Consider the following 26,382-nt stretch of genomic DNA (forward strand, 5'->3'; position numbering starts at 1 on the left):
CAAAGGATGGGGTGGCTTTGGGGTCCATCCCGTCTGGCCCAAAGTGCAGGCCATGGATCAGCCCCTTGGGCCCAAAGGGAGCAGAGGTGAGGCTGGAGGCTCCACCATCCAAAAGGATTTGGCCTGAGGAGCACTGGAGAGAGGAAAAAATGGGTGTGGAGGAAGAGACGAGGAGACACAACTCATGAATAACCTTCATTTAATCCTTCATGACATTGGAAAATGTAGAAATGTCACAGACTCATTTACAGTACTGGTAACATTTGCATTGCTGTGGGTTAATAGCAAAGCCCTCGATGTCAAGTACAAGACAATCACTTCATATTTTTTTTAGTATAAAATAAATGTTTAGAAATAACAGCTGTTATTGCTATTCAATTCCTGAGTTCTCTCCATCCATCAGATGCTCCCTGCTACGAGCAGTGCCTGCTCCTCTGCCCTGAAGCTCCCTGGGCTCTCGTGCAGGGTTTGGCCCTGCAGGCTGACCACGGCTTGCAGGGAGATTTTCTGTGGAGGGAAGGCAAAGGGAGTCCCCATGAGTGGCTCCTCTCTGCCTTGGCATGGAAAGTTCAGAGGCCAGAGGAAACACCAAAGGAAACACCAACAGATCAGCTCAGAACCATGTGCTTGGCTCCTAGCTGTGCTCTGGACTGGCTCCATCATTTGCCTTGTCCTGTAGGAAAAGGCCCCTTTGGCTGTGACAGGTCTGGAAGTGAAGCCAGTCAGGGCCAGTCAGGACCAGTCAAAGGCAGCCTGATGCTGGAGCTGTGGTTACACAGCAGGGACAGACTCTATGGGGGTCACTTAGAGTTGCTCATGGGTGTCCAGCCCTGGTGACTGATTATGCCAGGTTAATGGCTGGACTCCATCACCTTAAAGGTCTTCTCCAACCAAAACAATTCCATGAGCCCATAAAATCTAAGGCTGCCCTGCTGCACCACACTGGGCTATTCAGAAACAGAGAACAGTAACTTCCTTTTTACCTGGAAGTCACGGATGTAGGTGAGGAAGAAGCTGAGGAAAGAAAATGCCAGTGACCACTCAGAGACAGTGCTGATCATGTGGGGGGTGTAGCCCTGTGTAAGAGAGGGAAAAAAATCCATGTGAAAACTGCTCTGGAACCTGCAGTGGCACAAGGATGGCTTGTGACATCCCATGTGAGATCCTACATCCACAACTATTCCCACTGGAGACCAAGTGGTCTTGTATCTGGAGTCTCCAAGAATGAAGTGCTGAAGAATGAGAATGACCAGAAAAACACCTGCTTTCACTGGGAAGATGCCCACTGGGAATTGCCCACCTGAAAAACCTGAAGGCTCAATCCAGAGCTCAATGAACAAAGAGAAGGGAGGTTCAAAGCTCTCCTCAAGATGCAGGAGGGATTAATTTAGAGTTACACTTGAAGATCCAACAGGTTTGTGAGATAAGAACTTCAGCAAGTACTGGCACAGGTTGCCCAGAGAAGCTGTGGCTGCCTCATGCCTGGAAGTCCAAGGCCAAGTTGGACAGGGCTTGGAGCAACCTGGGAAAGTGGGAGGTGTCCCTGCCATGGCAGGGGGTGGGACTGGGCAGGTTTTAAGGTCCCCTCCCACCCACCTCAGTCTGGAATTCTGAGGAGCTAGCAGCTGGTTCAGCTGGCCCAGCTCGTCTCGTCTCGTCTCCCACCCCAGTCTGTGTCATGAGCTGCAGGAAGTTCTCACTTGTCCCTCCAAATCCAGCAGGACTTAGTCTCCATTTCCCCCCACCATCACTTACTCTTTCCTGGGGTTCCCAGTGCAGCTTCTGCACCAGGTTCTGTCCATACAGGCCACTGTACAACACAACCGAGGACACAAACACTGAGGGAAGAGGTTAAGGAAGATTCAAGGCCAAGAATGAGGAATGTGGAACTTGCAGTCAAGGTTGTGTCAAGGCTGAGGTCTCAGCCTGAGGAGCAATAATGGTGTCATGGACTGTTCACATTGTGCCCTTCAACCCATAGCTTGTCCCAAGCCACTGCTTACTGTCATGTCATGGAAGTGTTTAAGCCATGATTACATGTGAGCACTTATTGAGCATTTTAATTTAATTTTACTGGTATTTACCACCCTAATAAGAGTCTAGATCTCTTTTTCTGATGGCTTTTCAATGTCTCAACCAACTTGCATTCTTGCTGTGGGCCACAGGTTGGAATTCTGTATCACCTGCAGCAAAGAGGAGTTTTGGCTTTTCTGTTTCCCTCTTGGTCAAGGTTTGAGAAGTGCTTTGGAGTTCACCCATGTGAAAATGATCCCCCATTTATTCCAAGACCTTGATCTTTCTGGAGTGTTTGATGTCAGTTTTTCAACAACTTACAGAAGGAAGGTACACCCAGAAAAGTGCTCCTGCAACACAACAAATGAAACTCAGATAATGAATTTGTTGACGACCTGATTTTCAGAGGATTAAGATAGTAACTTCTTCAGTGGTTAATGAGATTAAACATCAAGAGCCTCCTGATGTGAAAGATTAATTTTGATGGTGAACAAGGCTGGACTTCCTGGCACAAACATGGCCTTAACAACCCAGACTTCCAAAGCTTATTAAAAAATGGAACATGAGTGGTTTAGGAGCTCTGGTTACTGACTGGACCACAGACACCCAATCTTCTGCTAACCGAACTGGACAGCTGCAGGAACTGTTTGTTATCTGCCCGAGTTCCTGCTGCAGTGGCAAGAATTTAATCATTGTGATATAAAAAACCCTGGTTCTCTCTCCCTTCCCCCATTACAGTGGTTCATCAACTGCCTTGCTCTGGGCTGGCAGTTCTGCTACACTCCACCACAGGACCAAGAGTGTTTCCATAGATCTAGAGAATTGTTTAGATTGGAGAAAGACCTCTGAGGTCGAGTCCAATTGTTCCCCAAGGCCAAGGCCAGCACAAACCCATGTCCCTAAGTGCCACATCCACGTCTTTTAAATCTCTCCAGGGATGGTGACTCCATCACTGCCCTGGGCAACTTATTCCAGTGCCTGGTTAACTCTTCCAGCTTTTTTTTTTTGTTTGTTTGTTTTCAAATATCCTACCTGAACCTCCCCTGGCCCAGCTTGATGTCGTTTCCCCTGGCCCTTGCTCCCTGGCAGCAGAACCTGATCTCTCCTGGCTGTCCCCTCCTGTCAGGGAGTTGTGCAGAGCCAGAAGGTTCCCCCTGAGCCTCCTTTTCTCCAGGCTGAGCTCCCCCAGCTCCCTCAGCCACTCCTGGTGCTCCAGACCTTTCCCCAGCTCTGTTCCCTTCCCTGGACACGCCCCAGCCCCTCAGTGTCTCTCTTGTCAGGAGGGGCTCAGAGCTGTGCCCAGGGCTGGAGGTGCCCCAGCAGTGCCAGCACAGGGGACAGGCATTGCTGTGACCCAGAGCTGACACAAAATACATTTTCTTCTGTCTTCCAGTACCTGTTACAATCATTTAACTCAAGGCCACAGACTTCTCCCTTTCCCCATCTTTCCCTTTTACATTATGAGCTGTTAATTTAGAACAATAATTTCCCTTTTCTTCCCCTTTCATTGTTATATATGTACACATCATTATTTCTACTACTTCCCTATAATTTTGGTTAGACTACCTTGGCACAAAAAGCTCTACAGATTTGAGGTTTGTGGGCTTTTGGCATCAGTAAGAGAAGTGTAACTTGCAGCAGATCATACATAGAACGTATTTTAGTTTCCTCCTAGTTTGGTTCCTCCCTATTCAAAGCTGAAAATCTTGTTTGCTAATAGCAAAAAATTTATGTTAAATACAACAATTCTCCACGTTTCTTGGATGACGTCCTTGCTGTCTGCCAAGGCCCTCAGCAGGTGAGGGTCCTTCATGATGGATAACAATGCCCCACTGTCCCTGCTCCTTTGACTCCTACAGATGCTAAAATCCTGCAACAGCAGGATGGGAGCCCAGCAAGATGCTCCAACATTGGGAAATGGGACATATAGTTTAGTGTTGGTATTGGCTGCCAGACAGGAAATAAGGGATTGGTGGGGATTGTACCAGTGGCCTGGATACAGCTGCAGATCGAACAATGGTTAAGCAATGGGTTTTGCAACTTGTGTCTCCGGAATTCAGGAAGTTTGGTGGTGGGGTTCTGTTTGGCACAAAAACTGAGTTTAATTTTTAAATCCAGGTGAGCAAGGGAACTGTTCAGGTGCAGTTTCTTAACTGCTTCAATGATTCGAGAGAGGAAAAAGGCCTCTATTTTTGAGAGGGTTTGCCCACATTTGTTATATAAATATATGGATAAACGGGAATGGATTCCCACTGTGAGAGGGCAGGACTAGAAGATCCCTTCAATCCAAACCATTCTGTGTTTCTCTCTTTCTCTAAACCCCACAGCTGCTTCCAGCACTTGGAATTCAGAGCTAAAGGGGGTGATGGATTCCGATGCCAAGGGAAGGTGTAGGGAATGCCAGTCAGAAATATCTTGTCTTTTGAACTGCAGGATGGGCAAGGAGGAGATCAGAGGTCAAAGTCCCCCCTCTTGAAATGTTCTGCAGACTTGTCTTTCTGGCAAGTGCCAGCACACCATCCCTGTTCTAGAGCCAGCTGGCACAGCCAGCCCTGGCTCCACATGGTCTGTTAAGAGTATTTCCTCTTGTACTACATTCTGGGTTTCATTTTTAGTTGTATCCAACTCTAACACTCTGCACCATTCCTGCCCTCAAGAATACACTTTTATTTCTTACCTGTTCTTTTCCCCCATTGAAACCATCCACCCCTTAAGCATACTTCCCTTTGGCTCCATATTTCTTAATTTAGTCAGACCTCTTGGGGATAAACTCTTATTTTCAGTCTCTGGTGTGCAGTAGGAAAGGAGAGGAGAAAGGGTAGTAACCATCCCTCTTACCTTTTTTTTTTTAATATCCAGGGGGGATATTAAAAGTATTAAAAGGGATTAACCATTTTCCCTGAAATTCCCAGGATGGACTACAGAACAGGGCACGCTACAGGCTATACCATCAAGGATGACAGGCCTCTTGTGCCACATGGTGGTGGTCAGTTCAAGTAGGTGTAAATCCTGTGGAGGCTGCTGGGTTTTGGTGTCACTGTCCAGGCAAAGGATACTGCTCAGGATGCTGCAACAGCTCCACAGGAACACGGCCAGGCGGGCCCAGAAGATGTCTTTGCTATGAAGTTCTGGCTGCATCAGGTAAGACAGGATGGTCTGAACCAGCATGTAAATGGACCCCACCCCGAAGGTCAGGCAGGCTCCCAGCACGTGGATGTAGTACAGGATACATTTCTAGGGAAAGGAAGTGCTGCCTGTGAAAACTTGGTTTCATTTTCTTCTCTAAACCTCTGGCATCCACTCTTCAGTGCCCTTCGCCCATCCCCAGCCAAGCAATTCTGGACTGTGACAATGCTCAGGAGACTTTTTCTTGGATGCCCCATTGGGAGATGCCTGGAAGCCAGGACCTGCCAGACTCTGGAGTTTCTGCTTTTGTTAAGTTCTTGTGGTTAAGTTACAACTATACCTTCAGTACAGGAATTTGTGAGAGCTCTTCTCATACATGGACAATATCACAGGAACTGGGTGAGAAAATCCCTGCAGGAGGGCAGGGAATGGGAGTGACAACATCTCTACTCTAGGAACGTGTGCATGTATAAAAAGATTATGTGATAAGAAAGATTATGTAATACAGAACAGACACAACATGATATAATACCCAATTTTGGATTAAAAATAATAAGGTTTTGCATTTCTCTGAATGAACTCCCGCTTGAATAAAGATTGTTTGTCAAATTAGTATCTTGGAATACTCTGAGGGAACAAGGTTCAATCAGGTAGCAGTACTTAAAAACACTACCAGGAGAACCAAGTGTCAAATAGCAAAAATAACTAAAACCAGAAGATATTCCAAAAACCCCTAAACTAAAAATTTGTTATTAAAATATATGTGTGTGAAAACCCATGTGTGTTCAGCCCTTTCCTCTCATCCCCAGCTTAGCACACGAGCCAGAGACAGGGAACAAAAGTGTCATCTGACCTGCTGCTCAAGGCAAGGCCTGGCAGCCTCCTGCACCCCAATTTTGCAGATGTTTTCTGCCCTAAAGCATGAGGTTCTCTGTGTATTTTACTGAATAACTCTTAAGATCAAGCTTTTCCTTGTGCACTTTCTGTGCACAAATGAATTTTTAAGTGCTGCATCCACAGTGAGAATTTCTATTTAAGAAATAAGCAGGTTGCAAAGGTGTATGCTCCAAAATCATGTGCTGTGCAGGGAGGGGTCAGCAGAGAGAAATTCTCTATTTTCACACTTTGGGGTCTTCAATCACCAGTGGATTTCAGGGCAATATACAGGTGCATCACCTCCAACTTTTTTTTTGCTCAAGATTAAATGATACACGAACTTTTATCAAATTAACATGCACCTCCTGGGTTTTGATTGTTGTGAAATACAAAGAAAGTAGAAAAACCCTTTCTTGAGGGAAGTGGAGGGAAATCATAGAGTTGAGCAGAGCCTGGAGGATTCTTCTTGGTGGGTGTGGAATGGGAGGCTGGGACATCTGAGGGCTCCAGAAAATAGTAAATAGGTTGAGGCCTCCAAAAGAAAAAAATGACCAGAATGAGAGTGCTGAGGTTTCTAAGACAGGGTCTGCTGAAGCACTTGAGGACCTGTGCTAGGGAAAAGGTGGAGCTTCCCATAAGCTTTTCCTCTTTGGTTTTCCCTGTCCTAAATCCAGCAGGAACCCAAGGTGACACCACAGCCTGTGGTGGCTACAGGGACCACAACAGAGCCCCAAAATCCATCAGGTAATTAATGTAATAAGGATGGCAATTATACAATCACATGGAAAATAAAGCCAACGACAGGAACCTGCTCATGGTGTGATGGGTGAGAATATCAGATTTGGTTTTTTGGAGTGGAAAGTATTGGGGAGAAAAAAAAATAGAGACCTGGGATGGAGAAAATCAGAAGAATTAATGTTGCAGAATTTTCAAGAATTTGAGAAGGATTGAAGGAAAGTCTACCTGAGGGCAGGTTTTCCAGAGCTGGGCTTCTGGGGTTGGGCGGTTTTGTTGCTTTACTTCTAGTTGTAACAAGGTTTTACTATCTGATACCTGATTCTCCTCATTCCTGAAAGTTGTGGGCTTTCAATATGGATCTCAGGCTTTTAACCCACCTGGACTGAGATCCAAGTGTGGTGTCTGCAATGCTTGGTGGTTATGAATGTTTTGATATGTCATGAACAGCTGCTCACAAGTCCCAAAGCAAATAAAGAATAACTAACAAATTATAAGTCAAACTTTATAATTTTTAACCATTCTCTGTAAAGAATTTGCCAAAAAAGCAGTTTGTCAAGGAAAGCTGCTTTCCATAAATCCCCAGTTTATCAGGGATCTCAGAACAGATACAGCTCTGGCAGGAGCAGAGCAGAGCAGGCAGAGCACAAACCTGGAAATTGGCAATAATGCAGAGTCCAAAGCAGCTCATCCATCCCAGCCTGAGGCCCAGCTTATTCAGCCTGAGGATCTTGGGTTTCTCTGGGCTCAGGGCAGACACCTGCTTGTATCGCACGTACATGGTGGCCATCCCTGCCAAAGAGAGCCACAGGCAGTAAGATTCCTGCTGGGGAGCAGTGCCCTTGTTTACCTGGGAGGATGCTGAGTGACAGAGGCAACTCTTAAAACACAAGAATTTTTTTTAGGGCACAGTGAAATAGGAAAGCTGAAAGGCTGGAAATAAAAATGGAAATAATAGAATGGCAAACAAGTCAAATTAATAGATTTTTCTGATCTATTTAATTTAAAAACCATATTAGGTTGTTTTTCCTCTCCATTGCTGCAGCACAGGTAAGGTGACTGCCTTCAATTTGAATTTTTATTGCTTTTACTTTTCTGTTCGTTTTTTTAATGCATTTTTTGCCCTTCTGGAATCCGCAATTGCCATACTGGCAATTTGTGGATAACATCCCTGACACACACTTTGAATTGCTTAAGAGAATTCAGATTTATTGCTCAGTATTTAGTTTTTTAGTAAGAAATCTGGGCTGTTTAATGATCTGGAGAAGGAAGTGAACTTGTTTAAAGCTGTTGCATTCCAGAACTGCCTGCAGCTCACCAAAGACAGCTTTCTGTACTCACCCAAGAAAGTTGAAACGTTTAACATGATCCCAAATAAGCATCTTTCAGGTGGTATTGTCCCTGTATCACTGGAAAAGATAAATGGAGTGATACATCTCCTATATTATCTATATCTATATTAAAAATACTTCCAACGAAACTTTACTTATTTCAGACTACAAAGGACATGTAAAAAAAGCCCCTCCCAGATGTTTTTCGCTGAATTTTTCATTACTCAAACTGTGCTGTGCTGGTTTTAGAGCTGTAGAAATCACCATGGTAAAGACAAGCTAGCCTTGGAGCAGGGAATGATCATGCTCAGAGTAACTGTTCCTTTCATATCGATCTTGATGCCATAAAAGGTGAATAGAAAGAATAGAAATGTGAATAAAACTTGAAAAATGAAGAACATGAAAAACTGAAAGAGCAAAGCCTGAGTAATATATATCATTAATGGAATACAGTTGGCACTGTAGATTTTAGTGTGGATTTACTGGTGCAACAAACCTGGTGGCAGTGAGTGGCTTCACTCTGAGCAGGGGTGTGGTGAGGCACCCCCGTTCCCTTGTTCAGAATCATTTTAAGGGTATGTTCACAGAGCCAAAGCTTAGAGTTTTGCACAAAACCAGACACCTTTAAATACAGTAACACACAAATCCTGGAATGGGTTGGGCTGGGAGGGACCTTAAAGCTCATCTCAACTATCTCCAACCAGGGACACCTTCCACTAGCCCAGGTTGCTCCAAGCCCTGTCCAACCTGGCCTTGGACACTTCCAGGGATGGAGCAGCCACAGCTGCTCTGGGCAACCTGGGCCAGGGCCTCACCACCCTCACAGGGAAGGAATTTCTTCCTAACATTTAACCTGAATTTCCCCTCTGTCAGTTCAATATTCCCTGTAAACATATATATAATTGTTATAAACAGTAACTTTAGAACTGGAGCTGTTGGGTAGGAGCTGCTATTTAAGTCTGGAGTTGGGAAGAATTCACAGGAGTGGGATCAGTTCAGTTCTCTGACACAGGGTGGACATCACTGACCTGATGTAGGGCACCAAAGGGTCAACGTGGTGTAGGACAATTGCAGTAATGTAGGAGAACACAAATGATGCTGCTGACCACACGACCAGCGCCACGGGCAGGAACGAGAGGCCCTGCTGGAACCACCACATTTCAGAGCTGACTTCTGCCTCCAGACACTGTGAAGAACCAAATGCAAAGGTTTACTGAGTTCTCTAACATTTACTGAGAGTCTCAAATTTACTGAGTTCTCAAAGGTTTACTGAGAGTTCTCAAAGGTTTACTGAGATTCTCAAAGGTTGACTGGATTTTACTATGAGGACTCTGAAGTTTTGTTTTCCTTCAGGCAGACTGCTTCCCATACAACAATTTGATATTGCTCTGAGTCCTCTCCTGAAAACCCAAACTGAACACTGACTTCACAGAAGAAATCATAAATAAGCAGAATTAATTCTGGAAATGTTAATTTCTGAAATTCTTAGAAGAATATTAGAAACCAGTACTGTCATTTTACTACATGGCTTGGATGTGTTGCTGCCAGAAAAGGGTCAAGTGGGTCACTGCGAGTAAGTGACTCCATTTTCTTGTCAGTCTTGTGTCACAACACCAGGTCAGTAGAGTGAGCTGACAGAGAACGTGTCCCTGCACTGACACTGCAACTAATGGTGGCTGTGGTGGAGCCTCCAGCTCCTACTAACACTTGGCTGGGTAGATGTGGAGGAAATTACCCCAAATTACTTTAATATCTGCCCTCAATTATTCCCTATCAGACTGTGTGACTCGACATCTGTTATAGAGTCCCAGGGCTGGAAGGGAATTTAAACCTCACCTTGTTCCACCCCCTACCATGGGCAGGGACACCTTCCACTACCTTCCACTAGCCCAGCTTGCTCCAAGCTCTGTTCAACCTGAACTTGGACACTTCCAAGGATGGGGCAGCCACAGTTTCTCTGGGCACCCTGTGCCAGGGCTTCCCCACCCTCACAGAGAGGAATATCCCAATATCCCATCTAACCCTGCCATCCTATAGTTGCACACACATAAGTTTTATTTGCTATTCTTTGCTTCAGAGTTTCATTTCCTTGTCTCTCCATAATGGGCTGATGGGCTCTCTTAAAGCACTGGGAGGTTTCCTGGGCTCACTGTGCTAATGTTGAGCAAGCAGCTCAATTTCCCCACTTCTCTTCCTCCCATCCTGTCTAGATTTGGGTATTGCCAAGGAGAAGCCTGTGCTGAGGCACCTCACAGAGCGGGACAGAAAATTACTGTCATTCTGCAGCAATTTTTTAAAATTAGTTTGTTTTTAAAATTTATTAATGTTTAGGATGAAATGTCAGTGAAAATATAAAAACCCCCATATTTTGGAGGAAATTAAAACCGATGTGCTGTTTAAATCACTGCGTTTATTCTATGCTGTAAAGTTAACTTTTGGAAGGTATCACTGATGGAGGTTTGAGAATATAAACACAAGTCTTTTGTGGAGAGTGAATCAGAACTTTCCCATGGATTGTAGTATCAATAATAACAATACTGATATTGACAGTGCAGGGGCACCTTTCACTAGAGCAGGTTGCTGAGCTCCATCCAGCCGGGCTTCCAGCCTGACCTCTCAGCTACCTGAGCTCACTGCTACCAACCACAACCCTCAAAGTCAAGGGTTGCTCACAGCATTGCTGTTTTACAGCTGGGAGTAAAAGCTCCACGTGCAGTGCAGTGAAATGATGACTCTGTACTCACACTGTCCAGTTCCCTAAATCCCAGTCAGACAGCAAATCTGTGTCTCACCCCAGTTCTCTAAGAGCAAGAAGTGCCATCCTGGTGAGCTCACATAGACAGAACTGTGCCTCCTCGCTACTCTTGATGCAAAAGCAATTTGCTACTAGCTTCAAACACAACCAGAGCTATTCAGCATCCCAGAGTGGCTGAAGGGGAGAAGGAGCTCTGCAAATCACCTGGGCCATCCCCCTGCTCAAGCAGGTCCACCAGAGCCAGTAGTGCAGGATGACACCTCACGGATGGAGATAACACAACCTTTCTGGGCAGCCTGGGATGACCAGTGCCAGTCACAATCACAAGGAAAGAATGTTTCCTGATGGTCAGTGGAGAGGAGAAGTGTTTCAACCTACTTAAAACTGGAGACTGCAAATGGAAGAGGAAAAAGGACACAGGTGAAGAGCAAATAATTGAGAGTGCATATCCAAGGACATCTAGGCAAAGATCTGCATGTGAGAAAAGCAAAATAATGTTAAAAAATTAGAAGGAAGTACTGAGAGGTTTTAGAAGGGCATGGCCTGGGGTGGAGAGGCTGAAAGAATGGAAGAAGAGAAAAGGAAGAAAGAGGAAGCACCAAGACTAGAAAGTCTCATGGCAAGAAAAGAATTGAAACAAAAGTGAGTGAATCTTGCAAGAGATCAGAGCTGGTCAATCTTCACAACTCTTGCATAGAATGGACAACTACAGCCTTGTAGAGGTGAAGGTTCAGCTGCTTGTGAGAAAGCTGGATGGTGGCAGATAAAGGTGTGTGGTTACTGTGCTAAAAAGAGAAAGGACAGCAACACACACGGAGCTCTTTAGGGAAAAAAGGCCAACGTTATTGTATGGACAGCCTGTATTTAAAGTGTGTTACATGCAGCTAGGACAGGACAGGAGCTCATTGGACAATTGGGAGAAACATCCTTGAGACAGTACCTCAGGATTGTATCCCACGGGAAAGACACCAGGTGTTAATCTTTATTATGAATTCCACTCTGTTTTTCACCATGTTATCACCCTGGGAGACTTCCTCCCTAACTGAAGCTGTAGTCAGCTTGTCAGCCTGGGAATGGACCTGAGAGTCAGGAGAAATCCAGGCCTGGAAAGAATTCCCAAGCTGTAATTCCCTAGCTCTCTAAATGTGTGTCCACAAAGGTGTTTAACAGGATATGTAATTGTCTTGGGGTGACTGTATGATGTCTATATCCCCAAATCGCCTGTTCTGTTGGTGTTGAATATTAAATTCTGCAACTTTAAGACTGGTTCCAGGAGTGAAAGGGCGGGGGGGGAAGAAGAAGTGCAGAGTTTGTTATCAGAGACTGCACTGGCTCCCCCACATTCCTGCACTCGGACTGTGTTGTCTGCAGTGGACAGTGAGAGAGAGCTCTCCTTTGCTCTTGGTTAGTTTTTGGCTAGCTGAGGCAGAGAAGCCCCCCTGGATTGTTTTTTTTTCTTTTTCTGTTTTCCTGGAACTGTTTGAACCTGCTCTGGACTGAAAACCCAGAAGAGCACCGGGAGCTCACACCTGTGGCCCACCAGGCCTGGCCTGGGCCGCAGCATTCCCCAGCACAGGAGGGACTGAGAGCAGACTGAGTGAGCCGGGCAGCCACGGAAAGAACTCTTCTAAATCTGCCATCTCCTCGGAACGGCGGGAGGTTTTGCTGTTTGATATTGTTCATTGTTGTGCTGGGAGGTGTGTTGCCTGTTGAATAAACAGTTTTCTTTTTTTTCCACTTCTCTCCAATTTTTTTTCCTTTTTTTTCCAGAGGGACCTCATTCAGAGGTTTCCTCCCAAATTTGTCCTAAACCAGGACAGTAATGAATAAGAACAGATTGACAGAATTCAAGTTGCCTGATTTTTTGCCCATTTTTAAGCTAAATATAAAGTTTGCCATCTGATCATGATTTTAAGACTGCAGTGCAGTAATGACTGTAACTTCACAATCCTATCTCTAATATGAGTAAATTGGGAATTTGAAAGAGAAATGTAGATTTTGCATTACCTTCTCTGTTATAAATGTTATGTGCCTGGGTATGTAATTCCCAGCTCCAAGGAGTCAGTCTGAATATACTTTTCCTTTCACATTTAAATATTCATAGTGCCTAATTTTGTTTCTGAGCTAACAGATTCTCCCCTGCAAACCAACCAACCAACCAACCAACCAACCAACCAACCAACCAACCAACCATTCCACATACCTGAGCAAAATGGCATCAGAGGACATGTCACTTAAGAGGAATCCAAGGTAATTTTTCTGCTGAAGCTCCACATTTGCTTCATTTTTCTGACTCTCTGAGATAGAAAGAAAATAAGCAAGATGTGAGGTACTTCTGTATCTCTTGACTTGTTTATTCTTCTTAGCACCTTCTGTTAGTCACTGGTGCTGACTGGACGGAAGATTAGACTGTTGGCTTGCCCCATGATATTTTTCCTGTGGTTTAAGGAGTGAAGCTTCTGTGTGATGGGGAGATAGAAATGAAGAAAAACTGGTGTTTAAAGTTTTTTGATTTTAGGAGTTGTCTACACAACCATTTAACTTGAACTGAAGAGCTTTCAAGAGATGAAGTGAATGCAACTAAAACCAGTGCCTAAGACTCCAGCTTTCACCTAAGAAAGGGAACAGAACACAGAGACTTCCCATTTCATTGTGGACACACATCCCAATGTCCTGCTGGTGCAATGCTAAATACATGGCTGGAGAGGGGCTGGTGCAATCTGAGTATTATAGGATCACTTAAATTGGAAAAGCCCTCTAAGATCATCAAGTCTAACTGTTCCTCTGGCACTGCCAAGGCCACCATTAAACCACATCCCCAGGTACCATATCCACAGCTTTTAAATTCCTCCAGGGATGGTGACTCTACCTCTGCCCCGGGCAGCCTGTGCCAGTGCTGGACAACTCTTTCAGGAATAACATCTTCTCAATAACCAACCTGAACTTCCCTTGCTGCAGCTTGATGCCGTTTCCTCTTGTCCTGGCCCTTGCTGCCTGGCAGCAGAGCCCGATCTCTCCTGGCTGTCCCCTCCTGTCAGGGAGTTGTGCAGAGCCAGAAGGTTCCCCCTGAACCTCCTTTTCTCCAGGCTGAGCTCCCCCAGCTCCCTCAGCCACTCCTGGTGCTCCAGACCTTTCCCCAGCTCTGTTCCCTTCCCTGGACACGCCCCAGCCCCTCAGTGTCTCTCTTGTCAGGAGGGGCTCAGAGCTGTGCCCAGGGCTGGAGGTGCCCCAGCAGTGCCAGCACAGGGCACCACACTGGGCTCTCTGGACACATCATGGCTGTGACAGCTCGGGTGCCACTGCCCACCTGGGCACTCCTGGGTTCATGTCCAGCCACTGTTACCAGCACTCCCAGATCCCTTCCCAGTTTTCCAGCCACTCCTTCCCCAGCTTGGAGCATTCCAATGGGACTGTTGTGACCCAAGGGCAGAACATGGCATTGGTCTTGATGACTCTCCCACTGTTGGCCTCAGCCATGGATCCAGCCTGTCTACTTAATCAGACATTCCATAATTAATGACTTCTCCTCCCACAGGTTTGAGACACTTTCTTAGGGATGCAGAGGGGCTGAAGCTCTTTGGGGATGAAGCTCACAGACAATGCAGATTCTCTACCTGTTAAGGGTATTTACGTGCCTGTGCAGACTGATTTACCTGGGCTAGGATGAGCTTAGTAAAGCAGAATAGCTATTCCCTATTTCTCTCTGCATATTGCCCTTCCTACAAAATAAATGTGTCCACATAGGCAGCTCATCAGCACTGTCTGCTCCAAAGCAAGCTGGGCAGCAGAGGAGCCCTCACTTCATTAGGACTGGGAATCTCTGTACCTTGAGCTGTCACCAAGCCCTGAGCTGAGCCCTGCACACGTGACTTATCATGATTTTCATGGGGTCTGGCAGAAAGAGCATCTTTACTCACACCCCAGAGTACTGCTTGAGGCACAGCTTTTTTCTGAGAGTGTAGCTGCAGGCTGGCAGAATCATGGAATCTCCTGAGCTGGAAGTGACCCATAGGGATCATCCAGTCCAACCCCTGCCCTGCACAGACACCCCAACAATCCCACCCTGGGCATCCCTGACAGCACTGTCCAAACTCTCCTGGAGCTCTGGCAGCCTCAGGGCTGTGCCCATTCCCTGGGGAGCCTGGGCAGTGCCCCAGCACCCTCTGGGGGAAGAACCTTTCCCTGATATCCAGTCTGAGCCTGCCCTGGCCCAGCTCCAGCCCTTCCCTTGGGTCCTGTCCCTGCTCACAGAGAGCAGAGATCAGAGCTGTCCCTCAGCAGGAATCTGCAGCTCCCTAGGAGGTTCATCCTGACAGCACCAGTTGGGCTCTGGCCCTCTTGCCTTCCCCAGCAGAAACCCCTCACTAACTCTCCTTACACTACAAACAGTTTTGTAAATTTTTCCTCCTTTAAATTCTCTTATGTCAGTCAAGATCTACCCTGAGTTCTTATCTGGCTCAATCTCTCTCCTCATTAAAAACTTTACAGTGGAATCAAGTCAGTTTTCCCACTGTTCTTGGGGCAGACTGTACATCCTCAACACAGGCTTCACTCTGTGCAAATCCCTGGGCATAGTGAGGGCATGGTGTACTCCAGGCTGTCCCAACTTCCTGCTGTGCAGCTGTCCTGTGTCCCTGCCAGCTCTCAGGCTCTGGCACAGAAGGAGGCACCTCCAAACACCAGGAGGCAGAAAGGAATTGCCATGTGCCAGCTGCAAGGTCCTGAGACAAATTATTATGGACACCTTAACCTATCCCACACACTAAAACTCCTTGTTTTTTCATAAGCTCCTTTGCAAGCAGATTATACAACAGCAATGGCCAGTCTCAATTTTCCATATAACTAGGATTTTCTTAAACATTTATCCTGATCTTCAGGCACTTTGGAATTCTAAGAGTTGGGTTTTTTTTAGGCTCCAGTTTGAGTATCACAGATTGTTTCTAATATCAAGAACAAGTAAAGGAATTGTTTCAAAAGCAAAGGAGATTTTAATCCTCTTGAAAGTGTTTCTCTCAGTGCAAGAATGCAGCCACACCCTGCATGAACATGTAGAATAGAAACTCCAAAGGAAAATGAAAGGTGGGCAAGACCATCAAGAGCAGAAAGTTCATGTTACCTGCAATGAGAAAGCAGCAAAGATGGTTGAATTACGTGGCAAAAAGGGAAATTCCTGAATTACTGCTGACCCCTGGATTGTCAACCTGCCTCTTCCCTGCTCTGTCAGCCAGCCAGGCAGAGCTAAAGACCTACCAAGGGACACTTCTTTTTGTCTCCAGCAAATTGTCCATCAGTGGACAGTGCGGAGGGAAGGACAGAGGAATTTGTCTGTGCCTTCCTAAACAGAGGTTGGACAGGGCTGTGTCTGAAAAGCCTGCACAACTGCCTGTCAGGTCCCACTGATAAGCCACGGGTAAAGGTCACTGATCCTCAAAGCACTGATGTAAGGAAGCAGGAAATGTGTTACCTCTGCCCTCCCTGCTGCAGGGTAATGACAGGTGACTCATTCTGAGTGTTTTCTCAGTACAGACACCAAAAAATTGCCATGAAATCTTTCAGTCCTGGGGGGCAGCTTCCAGGGGGTCTCCAGTTCTGGCCCTGTTCCTATTCCCTGTCTGGGAAGGCACAGCATGTCCTGGAGCCAACCCAAACAGTGCCAGGCCCAAGACACTGACACAGGATGTCCCCAAGCCTGCTTGGGACACCTGGCACACTGTGACAGTGGCTGGGCACTCCGGCTGTTCCAGGAGCTCTGTGTCAGGGATGAACCCATGGCAATGGGCAATCCCACGTGCCTGACCACAGATTCAGCTAAAAACACCTGAGTCCTCGGAGCAGAGCCACCAGGAGATTGCCACGGGACAGCTGGGACTGGAGTCACTGCAAGGTCACAGGGGGAGTGGGGCTGCTGGGGGCGATCAGAGAGGAAAGGGGAAAAAGAACCAGGACGGAGGGAGGCTTAGGAGAGGAGGGAAAGGGAATGAAGAGGATAAAAAGGGAGGCTGAGGACAGAGAGATGAAGGGGCAGAGGGGCTCAGTGGGGACCTTGGGGCAGAGGAGTTACTGGCAGTGATGAGGGTCACTGGGGATGTGGTGGGGGGGGTCACTGGGCCTGACAGGGGAGCACAAAGGGGATGAGGGGGATTTGTCACGAGAGGGAGGGAGGACATCTGAGGTTCTTGGGGATCCCGAAGGGTAGTGGGGACTGCAGGGCACCCAGTGGGAGCTGCAGTGGGGTGGGGGCCCACGAAGTAGGATGGAGGTGACATGGATGGGATCAGGGGACACTGGGGGATCACTGGGGTGATGAGGGCTGGCAGGGAGGCCATGGCGTCACTGAGGATGGGGGAGTCTCTGAGGGGATGACAAGGGGTCTCCGAGGCGGGTCTCTGACAGGGTGACAGGGACACGGGAAGGTCGCTGAGGGGGTGACAGAGAATCTCGGAGGGGGTAACAGGGGGTGACAGGAACACCGGGAGGTCGCTAAGAGGGGTGACACGAAGGCCGGGGCATGGTCGCTTGGGGGTGAAGGGGAGGTTGTGGAGTCGCTGAGGGGGTGACAGAAGTGAGAGCGATGCGGGTTTGGGGTTTAGGTCCCCCCGTCCCTCCCCCCTTCACCTCAGCCGCTCCCGCGCCGTCCTCGCGCCGCCCCGGTCCCGCCCCCGGCGTGCGCTGCCACCGCCTCCTTTCCGGCCGTCGCAAAAGGGGCGTAAAAAAAGCGGCGCCCGGTGCGGGGAGCGGAGGTAGCGCGGGGAGTGCCCCGGCGGCCGCGGCGGGGTCTGCGCGGGCTCCCGGCCGGGCGGGCTCTGCAGGGCGCGGCAGGCGCGAAGGGGAGCGGGGAGGGCCCCGAGGCGTGGCTGGGCCGGGGTCCGGGGGCACCCGGGCTGCGCCGTGGGCGGGGGCGAAGCGGCGGCGGGGCCAGGGGTGCCTTGGGCCCCTCCCCGGCCGGGTGTTGGCCAGGCCGGGCGGGAGTCCCGCGGCAGCCGGGCCGGGCGTTTGTTTTGGGAAACGAGGCGCTCCTGGGCTGTTTTCCCTCTGGCTCATCCCTTCAAGATGAAGGAAAAGCCCAGTTTAATGCACTGGGAGTAGTTTTTCTGGTCATCCAGGGCAACACCCACAGGGACCTCCGCGGTGACTAAGTCTGCTGTCCAGGCGGTTGGAGAGGTGCAGCTCTGCTTCCTCCCGAGCTCACCGAGCACAGCGAAGGCCCTGCCACTTCTCCTCCCTCTGACGGGGCTGCCTGAGGTGGCTTTTCACTTCTGGAATTTGCCTTGCTGAGGGTGTGGAGAGTGGAGCTGAGAGCACTTGTTCTTAGGCCAGTAGTGACCTTTGACTGGCACAGTTTTCTCTACCCATGCAGTGTGGATGACTTTAGAGCTCTCTGTCTTCCTTTTTCTACTTTATTTGCTGAACTTCAACCAGGTTTTCTTATTTTTTTCCCCTCGTTGTCTCCTACAGATTAACAGCAAACTCTTAATTTTAGTCTCCTTTCTCTACTGCTTTTCTGCTTCCTGTGGAGGGTTACATCTGTCTGATCACCTGCTTTCAAGGGAGATGGAACATTGTCAGGGTCCTTGTTTGTGCTGGAAAATCTGGTCCTGACCCTGTATTTTCTTTTCACAGCTGCTTCATGCTATCTCTGGCCAGCTAAAGCTCTCTAGCTTCTGCATGTTTCTTGTATATCTTGAAAGTTGAACAGACAATGAGCTGGGTTAAATTTAGAGAGGAAAAAAGCTGCAGCAAAACTGGAATAAGGAACAGAGATCTGAAAAAAAACCCCATAATTGTTTTTAAGTGGTTGTCCAGCATCACTGTGGAGACAAAGCTGCTTCAAACCAGTTTAACTTAAGACTTCTCAGTATTGGTACAGTTTTTATTGCTGTCATTTGAGTGGTATTAGCTGCTCTCCTGGGTGAGGTGTGAGGGGACGGGCTGTGGCCCAGGCTGTAATACAGCTCACTGCTGTGCTGGGAGTTTCTGCTGCTGCTGGAATTTCGGCTGGTGGCTGCAGGGTTTTGCAGCTGCATTGGCAGCACTCGTTTCTTGTCATTCCTTCAGCAATTCTCCAAATAATTTTATCTTTAAAGGAGTGATCCTATAAAGTCATCTTACTTTGCTGATGGCAAATAAAATTCTCTTTAGGACAGCAGCTGGAAACTTTTGATATACTGAAATCTCATTTGTGTGCTCAGGTATGTCTTACCCGTTTTGTGTTGCAGGATCTTATGGTTCTCCAGCCCAGCTGCTGCCTGCCCAAGACACTTCCTAGGCTACCCAACCCATGAGTGGGCACCGGAGCATCAAGAGGCGATGTGGGGAGTCGCACCTGGAGGGCCCCGCGGGCTGTGGCCACGGCCCCAGTGCCGCCTGCGTGCTCAGCAAACTGGTGCAGCTGCCCACGCCGCCCCTGTCCAAGCACCAGCTCAAACGGTTAGAGGAGCACAAATACCAGAGTGCCGGACGGTCCCTGCTTGAGCCCCTCATGCAGGGCTACTGGGAATGGTTAGTTGGAAGAGTTCCAGCCTGGATTGCCCCCAACCTGATCACCATCATTGGACTGTTAATAAATATATTTACAACTCTGCTATTAGTATGTTACTGCCCAACAGCTACAGAACAGGTGAGTTATGGACTCATCACACTCTTTATTTTGGTTGCTGTCACTGGTGCTGTTTGGGTGGGTTGTTGCTTTGGGGAGAGCTGGTCCTTGCTGTTCAGCCCAGTCCTCGTCCTTGTAGCCTGCTCTCTGTAAATGTTTGTGCCTCTCTGTGACGTTGGCATGCAGAGGGAGCACGTGTGGATGCTGGAGTGACACAGCATTTCCCGAGGCCAGCACACGTGTGGAGCAGGGTCTGACACCAAAGCAGCTGTGAGTGACCTGCTGCACAAAGCTCAGCCCTGCCAGGAGTTGGAGCAGTGGCTCTGCATCTGCCTGGCCTGTGTGGCAGGAGGAGTTGGTACCTGTTTCCTTTCTGTGCCTAGAACAGGGTGACTCCCCCTTGGCTCTGGGATTGGAGTTGCCACATGAGCCATGTTGGACATGCTTGGGCTGCACCAGGGCCAAGGCATTGAGCTTTAGAGTAGTGCTGCTTAAGATATCAAAGCTGGTGTGACCAAACCCAGCTTGATGAGCCACAGGGACATCTTCCTGGTCCCCAGCAGGTTCTATGTCCTGGCAGCTCAGTCAGGACTTTAGCACAGTGTGGTGGAGCTGTGGGAACATAGAGCTGTGTCCCTGAGCTGTGGCTGTGCTGTGAGGAGGCCAGATAAAAGTCAGTGGTTTTACTTTTGCTCTGAATGCTGTAAAAGCTCCTGACCTGCCCTGAGCAGAACTGTTTTAACCTGATTTCAGGGGTACAGAAGTCTTTTTGAGGCATTTTAACTTCTCTCTATCACCAGTTACCTAATAAGGCACTTGAAGACTCATTTTTGTGCACTGGAAAAGTTTTCACTTGAATGTTGACTCTTAAAAGCTTTTATGTGTATGCACTCAGAAAGGAAGAGATTTGGTATAGAAGTTTGTTACACACCAAATGGCTGGGAATGTCTCAAGAGTTCTAGCTTTTAAAATATCAGAACTCTTTCCTAACCAAGTCTCCCAGCTGAGGTTGGGAATCCAGCAGGACACAGTTTGTTCCCCACCAGACTCCAAAATGTCACGTAGGTTGGCACAGTCAGCACTGCATCCCTGCTCCACGTATGACATGGGAAAGGGATGTTTGCCCTCCTAGAAATCTGTTGAAATAGATTGTTTCACAATAACTTGTGGAATTTGGCAGGTGTAAGATAAACAGTGACTATTCAGTTTGATCAGGGAATATATGGAGCAGCTCCTTCCTTTTCCAGGCTGTGGCATTGTGGTTTGGGTTGGTTTAACTTGTGTTTACTTCTGAGCATGGTTACGTGGGGGCTCAGACTCTGAAAACCAGTCTGATAGAGAGACTTCAGCTCTCAGGAACCCAGAGCTGGTTTGGGTTTTTGGTCACTAAACCAGAGCAGAATTTAGAATTTGGAGAACAGTTGTATTTTGGTTGGTAATCAAACTTCTGAAGTGCATTCCAGGAAGCTGCACTCAGAGCATCAGAAAGTCAGTGTTAGCTGCAGGCTGCTGTATGAAAGCACTGTTTGGTATTTAACAGTTTGAGAAGTACTTTGTATGAGGTGAATTGAGATTTTCTCCTCACTTGAACTGAAAAATAACTTAGTGCTGAGGCAGCTTTTGGGCTGATCTGATTTGCCACATGGCGTAGTGTGACCAGGGAGGTGCTTTTTAAGTGTCAAGGAGCTGTGTGGGGAAGAAAATGGGGCTCTGAAACTCCAGGAGCAGAATTTCTCCTCCTCCCCCCAAACCACTATTGATTTATGATGTAAATTTTCTCCTCTTTGTAGCTCAGCCTTAGTTCTGCATTTTTTCAAGAGTGACTCCTTTCCTGTTGCTGAAAGATGCAGCCGGGGCAGAGCTGTTGCTCAGGGCCTCATGCAGCCAGAGAGCAAAGGAGGTGCAAATACTTCCTGCTTAGCTGGGAAGACCCAGCTGACTGATGTGAAATGTGCTGACTGATGGAATGGTACCTGAGCTTAAAAAAAAAAAAAAGGAAAAATTACCTGGATAAAGAGAGAGCTGTGAAATCTTACTTGGATATAAATAGGTCTAAGTGGAAACACCTACACTGCTCATGAAAGGGGCTTTTAAAAAAGGAGAGCCAGCAGACTGATTTTTGAGTTTATAGAGAAACTTTCAGGGTGATGCAATTTAACTTAACTGTGATAGATAAAACCTGTACATGAAGGACAAAAATGGGAGGGAATTGTGTGGCGTCAGAACCTTGGCTAATTGTGATTTTCTGCTCTTGGGTGACATATTTCTCACCTTGTGCTGTTTGTACAGACACTGCTGAAAGCAGAGCACAGTGGCAGCTTTTGGGGTAGAATTAACTGTTTTGGTACATGCAGGAGCAATGCAAGCTGTAGAAGGAAATGTATTTAAGTTGATGTGCTACAAATTAGTAGTGGTTGTGTTTGCCAAAACCAGCTGGACTCCAGTGCTTTATGAGAGGCAGATCAGCTTGATTAAGCTGTATTTGGGATTTGTTGGTGTGGTCTGTAAAATAAAGCTTCTCATAAATGCTCACTTCTATAAAGTGTGTCAGATATGAAGATTGCAAAATAGCCAATAACCTCTGATTGATGGATGTGTAAATGGAGACAGTAATGGCAACTCCCTGGCTTTTGTGTTCTTAAGGGTTTATGTTTCAAAAAACATAAAAAAGCTTGGGTTGTAATCTTTGCTCTGGCAGGGATTTGGCATTGTTTGTGTTTCTGTCAGAGTAGAAGTTATCATGGATGTGTCCATTAAGTGTTCTTAACATAGCTTTGGCAAAGCTGCTTGGTGCCTTGTTCAGGAGGGAACAGTTGCTGGTGGAGGGGCTGTGCTGCTCCTGAAATGTTCTTGGATTCAAAGTCTGGGCGCTGGCAGTGACACAGCTTTCTACTGGTGACTGGTGAAGGGCTGGGGAAGATGAACTCAGTGTTTGTCACAAAGTCGGGGGCTAAAAGTTCCCAAGTTTCTGAAATCACGGGAACAACTTCCATGTATTTAATGAGGACTTTGTTGTGCACTGCTTTGCAAATGTAATATTACAATTTTTCCAGCTGTACAGTGCAGCTTCCTGCTTTAGAGCAGGGGCTATAGCTATTAATCTGTCACTAGTTTATTTACATTCCACATGTAACAACCCATTCTGTCTGTCCTTGCAAAGACCAGCTGCTGGCGAGGAGGACATACGTGCAAAGGGAAAACTGTTGTGTCAGGCTGTGGGACACTCAGCTGCAGACTTTCTTTTTTTTAAGGATTTTTTTAAACCTTATTGTGATTGCCTTTCTCTCTTAGGCACCTCCCTGGGCATACATTGCTTGTGCTTGTGGCCTTTTCATCTACCAGTCCCTGGATGCTATAGATGGAAAACAAGCAAGAAGAACAAATAGCAGCACTCCGTTAGGAGAGCTTTTTGATCATGGCTGTGATTCCTTGTCCACAGGTATTGTTGTCATTTTTAATTGAAGTAGGAGGATTAAATTACTCTGTTTCAGGGATCAAATCTGCAATACAATAAAAAAGCTTCTATACTGAAGAAAGGACAACTGATAGTTCTGAATGTATCACTTTCAACCAAAAAAGTCACCTTTCTTTCCATAGAACAGTGCTCTGGATCAGCTGAATGTCTTCTCTTGTATTACATTGAAAACAGAACTAAGCATGTGACTAATTCATCCTGAGACGGCACTTCTCTGTGATGCTTTAGCTTGGTTCTAAAATATTTTCTGTGAGAAGTTGTCAGAATACTCTGCTATGTTATTTCATATTGACTTTGATACAGAGTGATACCAAGACAGGTCTAAGCCTAAGCAGTGAGACTCTATAAGCCAGAGTTTAAGATTAGAATTGTCCAGGTCACTTCCTGGATAGGTGGAGTTCATTGAGCCAGCCTAAAGTTTAACCTCATTGCAAAAAAAAATTGTAAAATCACAGAATATCCTGAGATGGAAGGGTCCCACAAGATCGAGTCCAACTACTGATTGGGTGTTTTGGATTCCTTAAATTTTAAATGTCTTAGGCTTTAAATTTTATGAATTCTTTATCAGAGTTGTGTGTGGAAAGGGTGGAGGGGGAAGCTTAGGTATGTTGCACATTCTGAATGTATCCAGAGCTTTGATTTTCTTGATAGCATCAGAAAAATTCAGAAGACAGGGAAAATGTCTGGCAAATGCAAGAGAAAACCCTAAAACTTGCTGCAGGCTGCAGCTGCAGAAATCACTCAAGTCCCTTAATGAGATTAGGCATCACAGGGAATAAAAATGTAGGAGACTTAAAAACCCTTAATATTGATGTCTTCTAATAACTGATATGGATTGAAACCTGTGTTATACAGCCTGTATATTTTGAAGTGGAAGCTTTAATCTCTTATGTCTATGAAATAACCATGCCAGGATAACCTTCCCACTGTCCCTCCTCTGGGCCCTGTTGTTAGCTTTGCTTCTGGTGCGGATCCTTACACACATCCACCCTTTTCACTCTGTGACTGATTTTCTCCTGCAGTCTTTGTGGTTTTGGGAACTTGTATTGCTGTGCAGCTGGGCACCAACCCTGACTGGATGTTCTTTTGTTGTTTTGCTGGGACATTCATGTTTTACTGCGCGCACTGGCAGACGTACGTCTCGGGGACGCTGCGCTTTGGCATGTAAGTACCTGCCTGAGAGAAAGGGAAATTCTGCTCTCAGCTGCACCTGGTGTGGCCATAGTGCCCTCACAGCAGTAGCAGATTGTTTTTATCCACAGCGATATACTTGGCGCTTCTGGTAGATACTGGATCTGTAATTAATAGTGAATGTACCTTAGCTTATGTTAGGAGTGGTAAAATGTCATTTTGGCTTGTTAGTTAATTAGAGCTTTTGCTGTGATGTAAAGCTAAATAAGTTTAGTGCTGTTTTATCCCAAGTCTAGAATGCTTTGGTCAGATGGTGGCAGTCTGACTTTAGCATTCATTAAACTGTCTTGATACTGCTTGGTTGTGATGTGCAGTTATTCGTTAATGTTAACCATAACTCTTAAAATATACTGTATTAATTGCCATTGTGCCTCCAATTTAAAGTTCAGAATCCCTTTTGGTTAATGCAGACCATGGCTCTGTCAATAAATGGAACTAAAATTGCAATGCCAAGAAAGTCAGAAGCAGAAATCCTGTTTCCTGCTGACTGAGGCTGGGTGGGAGGTGTAACACAAGGATTTGGTGAGCTGTGGGATTCTCTAACCTTAATGGGGAAGTAAGTGTATTCTGTGTTGAGAATTTAGTGTGTTTGCATTCATAGAGTAAACAAACACATTTCAAATAAATGCACTGCAGATTTTTAAAAATTTTTTTTTGCATCTGGAAACTGAAATTTGCCCTTAGTTTGTGGGATTTTGAAACAATTCTACAACAACTACATACAGATGTCTAATAGACTGCTATTTATGGTCTATAATTGCTGGTCTATAGGTACCCAGATACTGCTAAAACAGTACAACTATGGGCTTCTTGGGCCAGCTTTTTTTGGCAGGATACTGTTTCAATAATGCAGATGCTCTTGAGAAACTTCTGTGTTTCTGCTCAAAAATTTAAGATGTTGGATCAGTTTTACATGTCTGTTAGAGGATGAAAAGAAGAAAATCTAGACTTCTGTTCCAATTCTGACTACACTAAAGCAGATGGACTGAAACTATCCCATTCTGGTACTTAAATCTTTAAAATAAGACATGTGGCTCAAATAGTTTCCTGTTTCAGGAGTCTCACTTTCATGCTGTACCAAAGGCCTGAATGCTTTTAGCTCCCTTTGAACTTTAAGGGCCCTGATAATCAAAGATTTCTGGTTATTGATCAAAGAACACAAAAGCCCAATCTTGACATGTGCTTGACCTTACAGACGGAATTATCAACCTTCCTGAACTGCTGTTGTGCTGCAGAGACGCGTTTGGGTCAGTGCTGGTGTTCACTGGGATATTCCTTTGTCTGTATTTTGGAGGCATTTTTCAGCAAATTAGATTTTTCTGCCTGGCCTTATAAGAACGTGGTGACCATTAATATGTAGCTAATTCAAAACAGGCAATAAGCACCTAAGTGTTTGTATCATTAATTTAGATGACACAGCACTGTGTAGTAAACATATTAATTTCTTCTTCTGCCCTGTTCACAAGGTTAATAGACTATCATAAGCTGATGTTCATTTTAATGCAAAAACCATGAGACTTTATCCAGTTAACAGATTCTCACTGTTTAACACTCTTTTTATGAAGTTTTCGTTTCATTAATGTAAAACTGAAAAAAGGGTATTTTACCAACCCTTTCAGATTCACTGCAGTGCACAGTATCCTGTTAAGGTATCCTTAATCCTGAATAAGTGGGGTCAGAGACAGCTGTTGAAAGTAGCCAAAAAGATCCTTGTGCACAGGAGCTTTTTCCTGTTTGTTTCCCATGTCATGACTCAAAAATCCTCAGAGGGTGTGTAGTAGTGATGTTTTAGGGAATGTGACTCTGTTTTTGACTTGCCTTAATTCTGAAGCAGCAGGAAAGAGCAGACAGCTGGCTCTCACTTACACCATTTGTGATATGTCCGAGAAATTGTATTTCAGTGCAGTGTACTTGCAATTGTATTTCAGTGATCTGATAATCAAATGGCTTGGAGAAGAGCAGTGGGTGCTAAAGGAGGAGATTGTATTTCTCTCCTTCCAAACAGGCCTGAAATGTTCAATTATAGAATCAGCCTGTCTTGCTGGATTAAAAAAAAAAACAGAGAAGTTAGTGTGTCAAACAAAGTGTGTGCTTGTGGAAGTGTGTGGTTTGTGTATGGGGGAGGGTCTGGAGCCCCAGGAGCAGCTGAGGGAGCTGGGGGGGTTCAGCCTGGAGAAGAGGAGGCTCGGGGGGCCCTTCTGGCTCTGACAACTCCCTGACAGGAGGGGACAGCCTTGGGCGGTCAGGCTCTGCTCCCAGGGAGCAAAGGATGAAATAAGAGGAA

General features: G+C 46.3%; 2 protein-coding genes across 10 annotated transcripts in view; one reads left to right on the plus strand and one right to left on the minus strand.

Moving 5' to 3' along the window:
• Positions 1–182: 182 nt before the first annotated feature.
• DRAM2 (DNA damage regulated autophagy modulator 2) lies at positions 183–17,643 on the minus strand. 2 transcript variants are annotated; one of them, XM_088180587.1, is made up of 10 exons: positions 17,452–17,564; positions 13,040–13,133; positions 11,041–11,227; positions 9,110–9,267; positions 8,092–8,159; positions 7,403–7,542; positions 5,070–5,247; positions 1,756–1,838; positions 984–1,076; positions 183–507 (listed from the first exon to the last, which is right to left on the minus strand). In XM_088180587.1, the coding sequence occupies exons 3-10, from the start codon at positions 11,047–11,049 to the stop codon at positions 400–402; spliced, it is 837 nt and encodes a 278-aa protein (XP_088036713.1). In that variant the 5' UTR covers positions 11,050–11,227; positions 13,040–13,133; positions 17,452–17,564; the 3' UTR covers positions 183–399. The 2 variants fall into 2 exon arrangements, with proteins under 2 accessions (XP_088036713.1, XP_014747462.1); XM_014891976.2 differs by lacking the exon at positions 11,041–11,227 and having other exon boundaries at positions 17,452–17,643.
• Positions 16,279–26,382, plus strand: part of CEPT1 (choline/ethanolamine phosphotransferase 1) — a 33,240-nt gene continuing 23,136 nt past the window's right edge. For 2 of the 8 annotated variants that reach the window (XM_088180584.1, XM_014891972.2), the window contains exons 1-4: positions 17,491–17,576; positions 19,053–19,453; positions 22,724–22,871; positions 23,930–24,071. In XM_088180584.1, coding sequence (XP_088036710.1) covers positions 19,115–19,453; positions 22,724–22,871; positions 23,930–24,071 — 629 coding nt within the window. In that variant the 5' untranslated portion in view covers positions 17,491–17,576; positions 19,053–19,114. Of the gene's footprint in view, positions 16,721–17,490; positions 17,611–17,818; positions 18,079–19,019; positions 19,454–22,723; positions 22,872–23,929; positions 24,072–26,382 lie in introns of those variants that run through there. The other 6 variants (XM_088180583.1, XM_088180582.1, XM_088180586.1 and 3 more) reach the window with 6 other exon arrangements.

Source organism: Sturnus vulgaris, chromosome 29 (assembly GCF_052056855.1).
Source record: "Sturnus vulgaris isolate bStuVul1 chromosome 29, bStuVul1.hap1, whole genome shotgun sequence".
NCBI classification, from domain to species: Eukaryota; Metazoa; Chordata; class Aves; order Passeriformes; family Sturnidae; genus Sturnus; species Sturnus vulgaris.